Consider the following 10,849-nt stretch of genomic DNA (forward strand, 5'->3'; position numbering starts at 1 on the left):
TCTAGATTTAGGGTATCTTTCATTGATTGTGTTTCAAGTTAACACTGAATGAAACTGCATGGAGTTAAATCGTAATCCAGCACAAAAATGCTGTTTTACAAAAATATGCACCGGGTGAGGAAAGTTCTCGGACTGTCATCTTTCCCTTCAATGTATTGTAGTTTCGCATTCGACCATTAGAAAATAGAAATCATTTTTAAACCTCATACACTTTCACACCCATTATGCAGTACTTTGTAGAAGCACCATGGAAGTCCTCATGTGTGTTTCTGACACTTTTTCCCCCATTTCTTTATTCATACTTTCGTTTCCTGCAACAGTAAAGTTAATAGTAACACCTCTGTATTGTGCATGCTGATCACTACAATGCCCTAGTAGGCTAATACAACTGAACAGAGACCTCATTCATGTTTTCTGTATTATATTTATACAAGTCAAAATCTCTATAATGAAAAATTCTATTGAATAAACCACATAATTTAACTGAAATCCGCAGGTCTCTGCACAGATGGACAGACATCCACACCAGTACAAAGCTCTTTTAACTTATCAAACATAAGCCTTTAGTCAACACCCACTACAAGAAATCTAATAAGATAAACTAACAGAAAAACTTGAAATGATGTGTAATATTACTTTCAGCTAAAAGTTTCTCTCTAGACCACCAAGAGGATATTTAAAATATGTGTGTATGATTATACAATGATTATAACCATAGAATTGCATATAAACACAGATTCTGGCTTCTGTTCTCCATTAAATCTCTTCCATACAAGATGCTGTTATCAAACAGGAAGGTTTATTACAATGTTGAAGCTCCAGAAATTGAAATAAAAAAGCACAGACTTTGAAAAATGCCTGCATAACATGCTGATCCACAGGACCAGAGTTAAAGCAACATTAATACAAACATAGAAAAAAGTTCTCTCCGATGCCACTGATAACTCAACGCACGTTGCTTCCCGGCATTTGCTGTTTACGAAGTTTGTTGAACAACTCCAGGTACTGAGTCATGGTGTCCACGCAGTCTGATGGTGCAAAGAGTCCTTCAGGCTTGGCAGCAAACACAGACGGCAGTTCGGGGACGCTGGGGCCAAGAAAGGATTGCATGAACTCCTTTGTGAGGTTCCAGCAGTCCCCTGGAATTACACAGGGACAGTACTCCACCTGAGGAAACACACATAGCGTTAATGCAGCCACAGTGGGTAAATGTCATGTTTCCACTCTCACTAATATTGATTTAACTACATACCTCTACTGATATCCCTCTGGCACTGGAGCTCATTGTCACAGTGCCAACTTTTATCAAGAAGTCACAGTAACGGTATCTAGAACCACGACACTCCACTTTGTGCCCCTTGGCATTTTGGAAGTGACTTTTTAGCTTCACCATGAGAACGTCAAAGTTTGCGTCGGCTATCGTGCAGGGTCCGCCTTCAAATAATCCCATGCAGCTCAGGGGAGTTTCAGAGTTGTGCATCACGTATAAGAGCTTGGTGGGCTGACCTGCAACAGACGGGCAAGACTGACTGTCAGAGGTGTCAAGTAAATAAGTTTATTCACTCAAGTACTGTATTTTTGTACTGTTTAGAAGGATTGGCTCATAACTAATATTTTCACTTTGTGAGATACTTTTACTTTATCACCATGCAATTTGATCATGTTGTAATTTTTTTTTTTTTTTTTTTTTTTACATTTATCTGATGACCTTGGTCAGATTAGTAACTCACAGGAGAAGCCTTTCCATGAAAAAATATGTCAAACTATTTTTTTTTTAACTATTTTTGTTTTTCTTACATTTATACTGTCAATGTTAAATTCTTGAATGCAGGATCTTCATGTTTAAGGGACTATTATTCCATTTTGGTATTGATATAAGCACTCCAAGTAATTCAAATATTTGTAGAACATCCTCTATAGCTCTGAAGTGTTATGTTCTGAAAAGAAAATAACCCTAATGATGTCATCAGGGTGAACTGGGCTTATCATTTCATAACGGAAACTCTGCCTTACAAATTAATGACAAGGTCTTTTAAAGACTTGAGACTTTCTCTGACAGGGAGGGTCTAAAAATGTCACTATTGAGTGGCATTGTGGGAAATGTAGGATTCAGGGTTCTGGAGCAATATTATAGACTATAAATGTACTGCTGCCTTCTGATGTTCATAGATAATCTGTCAGAACGAGTTAAATTAGCTCCAAGAAAAGGTATAAATTGAATATTACCGCTGACATTTCCTGTTGCATGGTACGTCTCACAGTCCACCCAGAAGCTGCCCTGCTTCACAGCACCCAGCTGCTCCAGCTTCTTGTGCACGATGTCCACTGTCTGCTGCACACTCTTCCCCTCCGCCACTGGCACCTGACACACGCTGCACAACACACATAGTACCACATCTTGTTAGAAAACAAATACCGAGAAGCCAAGTAAGATCCTCGTTTAAGTCACTGCGTGCATGTGAGGTGATGAGAGAGCTGCATCGTGTGAAGCAAAGTGAACGAAGTAACACAAATATATGTGCGGTGGTTGAGGCGAGATAATGAAGATGCAGTATGTACAATAATTAAAAAATTTTTTTTTTCAAACAATGTTAACATTTTGAATGTAGCTGAAACATAAAGTTAAATTCTCACCAAGTGACCCCCATTGATGTTTTGCTTCTAATTGTTTTCTTGGTTGTCGGTTGAGTACTTCCGGGTGAAAAATGAGACTTCCGCTAGTTAAATTAGAGTATTTAGATTTAATTAATTTCAAAACAGAAAATAATCATCCGTGACAATACATGGTACTGGATATTCACACATCTTTAAAAACAAAAAAAACAAACAGTTAAAAGGACTAATGTCCTGCTAGGTTTCGACCGGTTTCTTCATTATGTGACTTAAAATACGTCACTTCCCCTCTGCAATGGACATCCGCACGTGTTGAAAAAGCGACTGTTTACAGGACTTTAGGTAGCACTATAGCATACGCCAACTAAAAAAACAAAACACAGATAGTATACCGACATCTTCTGTCAAAGTACATCAATGCCCAAAGTGAAAAAATCCAAAGGCGGAGGAGGAGAGACGAGCGGAGGAGCGATGGCGCTGGCTGACCAGATCCTGCAGGCGGACACGATGCGAGACCGAGGCCGGGTGAAGAGCAGGGACAGCCGGGTGGAAAACGAGGACAACTACGTAGACGAGCGTCTGTCTCGGAAGATCTTACAACAGGCACGAATTCAGCAAGAGGAGCTTCAAGCCGAATATGGCCTGGCACCAGAGAAGAAGAAGGCACCGGTCACTGTTCTCGGTAATGTTGGAGGTCTGACCTCCTCAATATGAACTGCATACATGTTATTGGAAAATCTATTCAGTTATGTTTACATGAAATGCTTTCAATTGAGAGCTATTGAGATGGAGTCTTCTGTTTCAGGACTTGTCTACTCTATTATGTGTACATTTAATGTGAAAGTTCACATACTTATTTGTAGTTTTACATGCTGAACATTAATTATGCAGAAGTAAAAATATATACTTACTGGAATTGGTGAAAGAAACATAAATAAATCTGGAATATTTGATCAAAGGATACACTTTGACACAAAAGCATCATGTAGAGAACATGTTGAATATGTTTGATAGTGTAAAGCTCCTTCAGATGATCGACTTAATCGAGGGCTTTCACTTAACTATAGAGTGTGTATCTTTAACAGTACAGTGTAACCTTATTGTACGTCTTTGTCTTGTAATAAAATCTCAGGGCCTGACACTCAGGATGCAGAATCCGATGAGGAGTGGCCAGCACTGGGAAAGGCAGGTGCTGATGACACCGATGTTGCGTGTGACACCGAAGTCGTCGTTGACCCTGACGACGAGAAGGCCATGGAGATGTTCATGAATAAAAACCCTCCAATGAGGCAAGACGCAACATAATCCTTGCTTTGCTTTGAAACTACCTGTTGAGTTTCAGTTTTAATGATGCACAACAGGAGAGTAGCTTTTACTTTGAATGCTTAGCGGTGTTTTCTCTTTGTGTTCTTCGTAGACGGACCTTAGCTGATATTATCATGGATAAGATCACAGAGAAGCAGACTGAGGTGGGGACAGTGATGTCCGAGGTGTCGGGGCGTCCAATGCCCCAGCTTGACCCCAGGGTAATAGAAGTCTACAAAGGTGTCAATAAGGTGAGTTATATCAGTTGACTTAAAGTGAAGAAAGTGTCTATTATGTCTGACTGTTAGGTGTAAAGATCTCGTCATAAGCAGTTTAATGATAGTTTAAATTTCTGTTCTTTTGCTTCAGGTTCTGTCTAGGTATCGCAGCGGTAAGTTGCCAAAGGCTTTTAAAATCGTCCCAGCACTTTCCAACTGGGAGCAGATTCTTTATTTGACGGAGCCTGAGACCTGGACAGCAGCTGCCATGTACCAAGCAACAAGGTGAGTCCCCAGATGGTTGGTTTTTGTCTTTACACTGAGCAGATTATCGTAGTTACTGCAAATATTTCAACATGGTACAATGAAATGTTTTTTTCTTCATGCTTCTGTTATAGAATCTTCTCGTCCAATCTGAAAGAGCGGATGGCTCAGAGGTTTTACAATTTGGTGCTGCTGCCCCGAGTACGGGATGATATTGCAGAGTACAAGAAACTCAACTTTCATCTCTACAGTGCTCTGAAGAAGGCTCTGTTCAAACCAGGAGCATGGTTTAAAGGTGAGATCAATTTGATGGATATTTAGTTGGAATGTTGTCTTTTTTGAGAGCCTGAAAAGATTGACATTAGAGCTGCAACAATTGTGGATTACATTATTTATTTATTATTCAACTATGACTATTTGTCAAGCAAAAATGCCCCCATTTTTGGCTTCAGCTTCTTAAACATGAGACAATAAACTGGATATCTTGGCTTTTGGAAAAGATAAAACAAGATGCTTGATGACATGGCTCTAAGTTATTATAATGGACATATGTACTACAGTACATTATGTTTTTCTATGGCAAATGGTAAATTCCCTAGATAATGATTGTAATCATTTGTAGCAGCCGTTATAGATATTAATTTACCAGTTTGTTAAATTGACTTCAGATTGAAAGCAGTTTAGTTGTCCTCTCTGGTCGTAGGTCTCAGGCTTGTTTCACCCCTGACCACACAAAACATCACTCCTGACTGAATTCTGAATTTATTAGTTCCACTCTTCTGGCTGTTATCAAAATCTAAATTTGGATGGTAAATATATTTGTTATGAAGCAAAGGGCCAGCTGAGAGCAAAATCAAAATGGTGTTGATGTAAAATAGTTACTAATGTGCCCTGCAGACCTGTAAAGTGTAGCCATCATGTTAGGCATTACTAGTTATTGTTTCATCAGATGCCCAGTGAGTGCTGAGCTAAGCTCTAGTCACATCTGACCCTTGAAAATAAAGGGTGAAGTAAAGTGAATGAAAGAGGATTGGACAGCTTGTTGCTTGGGAAAAAAATACAAGCTTTCTGGGATGTGTCACGTTTCTAATTTCAGCACTAAATTTAGAAATTTTATCCTGAGGAAACTCACAGAGGATTAGTTTAGATTATAGTGTCCACAGGGTAAATACCACCATTGGTTCTGGAAGCTCAGAAATGAATGAACTAGAATTGAATTGGGTCAAACCATCGTTCATATGTCTACCATTCGTTTGGCAAATGATGGGTTTTTCTTTTTAATCCTTTGTGAACACACTGATAACAAACTGTCCTAGATTAATGTGACTATTGTCTCCCAAACATCCCATGACCCATATTTTATAAAACACCAGTATGAGACAACTCCACTAAGTGGCAGTGTTGCTCACAAATACACTAAACTGTTTGCCAAACGGTGTGAGTGAACTGACTGCAAGTGACCGGCATTTTCTATTAATTCTTCTACTATTGGAGTTATTTTGGTTTACTGAGTAAATTAAATCTATATTTAATGAAACTGATTACTTGAGTTAATTTTGTTTTTCCATGTGATCACTGCATCTGGAGGCTCTGAAATAATCATTGTTTTTAAAAATATATATTTTCACATATGATTTAATTTATTATGTAAACAAACATGAAAGCAGACTTAAAGCACACAGTTATACCTTATTCAGTTTAAAATGCCATCATCTTTTTTTGTTTTGTTAACCTCAGTCACTTGAATCCAAATTAGTCGGTTTCAGTTAAACACATTCTACAGGCATTCCCACAAGTGTCAATCTTGACTGTGCTTTTGAAACAGAATAGTTCATTGTAAGCTGCACAGCTGCTGGTATAGGCATTAAGTACCTGTAAAGGTTCATATTAAAGGGGCAGTGTGCCAAAGTATAACTGTAAAAGCTGCCATATATCCTTCTTGATACAGATAAGTACCTGTAAATAAAACAAAAATGGATGACACATCGGTCAAAGTCAGTCATCAAGGTAATTAAGTCCAATTTGAATGGATAGAATTAACTTGCAGATGGCTGATTCTGTTAATCATACAACAATTATGAGTTCTCAGATGGCATTAATGCTCCCAAGTCCTAAAAATGGGACTCATTCCTAACGCTATCATCCGTCCCATATGATGTGAAAAGGGCAAAACTGAACATGCTTTTTTTTTTTTTTTCTTGCATTATTTAAAGTGTTGGATCCAGTGTTTTGGGAGCTTTAACCAGCTCAACTGAGGACTAAAAGGAAGGCTTATAACTGCCTCTGCTGCATCTTTCTCTCACAGGTTCAAGTAATAGAAGTACTGGAATAATCCTCTAATGCCTCTTCTGTCCCACAGGTATATTGATCCCTCTGTGTGAATCTGGGACATGTACTCTGAGGGAAGCCATCATCATCGGAAGCATACTCACAAAGTGCTCAGTCCCTGTGCTCCACTCCAGGTAATGTTTTCCTTCACTTCACACTCACCTGCAGACAGATTGTCAGCATCTCATCCTTAGATGTAGAATTCAGCCAGGTGTCCTTTGATGCTTTATTTTGTTGGGTGTTGGCAGGATAAGTAAGGTCAAGATTGCATAACATGGGAGGTTGTATAACATGCCAAAAATTGTTCCTGTCTTTCAGCGCTGCAATGCTTAAGTTGGCAGAGATGGAGTACAACGGCGCCAACAGCATTTTCCTGCGCCTCTTGCTTGACAAGAAGTACGCCCTGCCTTTCCGTGTCCTAGATGCCTTGGTGGCCCACTTCCTGTCCTTCCGCAGTGAAAAACGTGTGCTTCCTGTGCTGTGGCATCAGAGTTTGCTCACCATGGCTCAGCGCTACAAGGCTGACTTGGCTTCCGAACAGAAGACAGCACTGCTGGAGCTGCTGAAGATACAAACACACCCTCCGATCTCTGCAGAGATTCGAAGAGAATTGCAAAACTCAGAGTCGAGGGATCTGGAAATTGGGCTCCCTGTTACTGTTGAGATGGACTGAGGACTGGTCTGGCGCTTCCTCCTCCTCCTCTGATGCAAATGATTCATTTTTTCTTTAGCATCATGAATATTAAGTTAAATGTAACTTTGTTATGCTTTCTGACCCTCAAAAGGACAGTTTCAAAGATGGCAGTGTCTCACTAAAGGAGACATAATTCTGTCCCCTGCTTGGATAAGTTTGCACATTTAAAATCAGTTTTGATGTAGTTGATGAAATGTTGAAAAAACACATCAGGAAAGGTTGAGCTTTTTCCCTGCAGTTGCAGTACTGTGATTGCTTGGGAATACAAAGGTTGGTATTTGTGTTTGTTTGATTATAGAAACTTTGTTGTTTTGAAGCAACAATTTTTATTAAAAACAAACTATTAAAAGTTGGTCATGGAGAATTTGTTTCTTTCCGTTTTATGTTGTCTTAACTGTAAAGGTGATATATTACATAGATGCTGAAAGACTGTCTATTTTCATATGGTAAATAAAAATGTATACTGTTGGTAATTTTCAGGAACATATTTATCCATCTCTGACCTGTCAATTAAATTTATTTTGTGTTGAAATGTATCAGTAAACATAAAGAATCATTCATTCATTGAACAAACAAACATTTTAAAATGTGTAAAAAAACAATTATACTTATATTAAACAATACATGCTAAATAATGACTAAAAAGTAACCTACTCTTAATGGGACAGTTAACTGAAATCAAAAGTACAAATGTATCCTGCTAGTGCTGTGATTATATTGGGACAACAGTATATGTCACCCGACTTGTGCTCAAAGCAACCAAAATATACATTTGAAAAACTCAAAAACACAGTCTCTGTTTGACACCTTGAGCAGCATATAGTCCCATTTTAATTCGAAAGAAGGTAGACATCTCTACAACTGATAATTCCTAAACTAATTATATATTTATAAATAAATCTACAGGTAATGGGGGAAAATATGTATTTTTTGTTCGGGGGTGAAAACTGAAGAATTGTAAATGTGAAATTACTAAAGCACTAAAAGAAAAGGAGTTAATGTTTAGCTCAAATTCAGTTTCATTGATCAAATTTAGTGACAGTCGGTGACTAGTGTTAAATAAAAAATAAAAAATAATTCTGGTTTCTCTGATCTGTCAATAAGTTACATTAACCCACAGAGCTGGACCCCATTAGGTTCATATTCTTATATACTTGGGTGATTTTAATCATGTTTGGTGTGCAGAAGCCAGGCTGAGGCCTCGCTGAGGCCTCGCTGAGCCTGTTGTATGTCTCCTGTTCTAACGGACGCTTTACAGCGGGGAGGCCGTTGGTGAACGTTGAAGAAGGGTTAGCATAGCTAGCTAACGGTAGCTAACCAATTAACGGCTAACGGGCCGGCAGGAAGCCATATTGAACACTTCTGTATTTAACTTCGCCGAATGGCTCTTCGTGAGGACGGGCCGCTTCAGAGTGGATCTAGAGACATAAATGATACGGAGCGTTATGTGGTTCTCCGGTCGGGCAGCGACCAGCCCGTGACCGGCGACCTGAGGACCCTGCACCACCTCACGGCCCTGGAGAAGGCCTGCCGGGGGGCTCCCTACTTTGAAAAAGTCCAGACAGTCATCCAGCCATACATGCGGAAGATACTGGCAGTGTGGATGTTTCAGGTATGCATATCAGTCAAACTGAAAAGTACATGTCATAGAGCTGGTTTAAAAGTACAGCATGTGTTTGTGTAGGTGTGTGAGGAGCAGAAGTGTGAGCAGGAGGTGTTCCCGCTGGCGGTGCATTACCTGGACTGTTACCTGAGCAGCTTCGCGGTGGAGAAGTCCACCCTGCAGCTCTTAGGGGCTGTCTGTATGTTCCTGGCCTCCAAGATGAGAGAGACTGTCCACCTGACTGCCAGCAAGCTCTGCATCTACACAGACAACTCCATTTCAATCTCAGACATCCTGGTAACTCTATCTTTCTTTACATAAACTACACATTGTACAGTACCAGTCAAAGGTTTGGACACACCTTCTCATTCAATGGTTTTTCTTTATTTCTATTTTTTTCTACATTGTAGATTAATATTGAAGACATCCAAACTATGAAGGAACACATATGGAATTATGTGGTAAACAAACAAATGCTCAACAAACCAGAATATGTTTTTATTTATTTTTTTTACTTCTTCAAAGTAGTTGAATGAGAAGATGTGTCCACACTTTTGACTGGTACTGTATATTTATTGGTTTTATACATTTAACACAATTTACATACATAAATGAACCTTCCCCCAACCTGAACATATGGCAGTATATAAAATAACAATAAATAATACAAATATCACTTGAAAATAAATAAATGGCTAAATTATACAGTACCAGTCAAAAGTTTGGACACACCTTCTCATTCAATGTTTTTCTTTAATTATTATTATTATTATTTTTTTCTACATTGTAGATTAATATTGAAGACATCCAAACTATGAAGGAACACATATGGAATTATGTGGTAAACAAACAAATGCTCAACAAACCAGAATATGTTTTATATTTTAGATTCTTAAAAGTAGTTGAATGAGAAGGTGTGTCCAAACTTTTGACTGGGTACTGTATGTGGGATCCAATGATTGAATCATAAATAAATGTACAACTCATTTCACTGTTCCCTCAGATGATAGACACAGCTTTGTTTGAATGGTTTATAATTCAAAGTCTTCATGTAAAGGCCTCCTGATGGTAGATTGTGTTAAAGGGATGTGTTTGTTGCAGCAGTGGGAGGTGGAGGTGGTTTCCAGGTTGGACTGGTGTCTGGCGTCTGTGGTGCCCTCTGACTTCCTGGAGCCAGTTCTTCACGCTCTCCCCTTTGTTCGACCCCAACACCTCCCTCACATACGCAGGCATGTTCACTCCTACGTTGCTCTGGCAGCCACTGGTAAGTTATATAACTTAGTTACAAATACATTAAATGTTTTTTTTCTTCCCAAAGTAAGTACAGCAGAAGACAATGTGCATTGGCAATGGATACAAATAAGTAAAAAGACATTTTACTGTATATTTTCTTGTGTTTAATGATTTATTTGCTAAATTGTAAAGCTATTTTATTACGCCATTTCAGTAAAAGCAGCTACTTTATATCCCTGGTTAGTGAGCGTTAAACATAACAGTGAAATGAAACGACTTTCCACACAGTGAACAATGAACACAAAGCGGCCGTAACTTTGATTGCGATGTGTCAGCAGTTCATTTAGGAGACAGGGAGCTGAGTTTGTGTAATCCTGTATTGTCTACTGTGAAAGACCTCCGTCCGACTATTCAGCTGGCTGATTTCCCACGCAACTCTGTGGTGTTGCCCGAGGCAACAGGTCACGGGGATACAGTCAGTTAGTGCTGTTTCAGACAGACTATGACATTACAGCCCATAAAATTAGGAGAATTCTAAGGCTTCTGTCATCGTAACTCATTCAAAAAGGTGTCTCAGCATAGATTGAATGT

The 10,849-nt window shown here is 39.0% G+C and overlaps 2 protein-coding genes across 3 annotated transcripts; one reads left to right on the top strand and one right to left on the bottom strand.

Moving 5' to 3' along the window:
* Positions 1-302: 302 nt before the first annotated feature.
* On the bottom strand, positions 303-9,316 carry med20 (mediator complex subunit 20). 2 transcript variants are annotated; one of them, XM_054616514.1, is made up of 4 exons: positions 9,173-9,316; positions 2,227-2,372; positions 1,253-1,506; positions 303-1,167 (listed from the first exon to the last, which is right to left on the bottom strand). In XM_054616514.1, the coding sequence occupies exons 1-4, from the start codon at positions 9,283-9,285 to the stop codon at positions 946-948; spliced, it is 735 nt and encodes a 244-aa protein (XP_054472489.1). In that variant the 5' UTR covers positions 9,286-9,316; the 3' UTR covers positions 303-945. The 2 variants fall into 2 exon arrangements, with proteins under 2 accessions (XP_054472489.1, XP_054472491.1); XM_054616516.1 differs by lacking the exon at positions 9,173-9,316 and adding an exon at positions 2,635-2,719 and having other exon boundaries at positions 305-1,167.
* bysl (bystin-like) lies at positions 2,885-7,788 on the top strand. The gene is made up of 7 exons (XM_054616496.1): positions 2,885-3,295; positions 3,746-3,902; positions 4,031-4,169; positions 4,288-4,421; positions 4,535-4,695; positions 6,760-6,862; positions 7,047-7,788. Exons 1-7 carry the CDS (start codon positions 3,031-3,033, stop codon positions 7,399-7,401), a joined length of 1,314 nt encoding a protein of 437 aa, XP_054472471.1. The 5' UTR covers positions 2,885-3,030; the 3' UTR covers positions 7,402-7,788.
* Positions 9,317-10,849: the final 1,533 nt, after the last annotated feature.

The sequence above is a fragment of the Anoplopoma fimbria genome, chromosome 17, assembly GCF_027596085.1.
Source record: "Anoplopoma fimbria isolate UVic2021 breed Golden Eagle Sablefish chromosome 17, Afim_UVic_2022, whole genome shotgun sequence".
NCBI lineage: Eukaryota > Metazoa > Chordata > Actinopteri > Perciformes > Anoplopomatidae > Anoplopoma > Anoplopoma fimbria.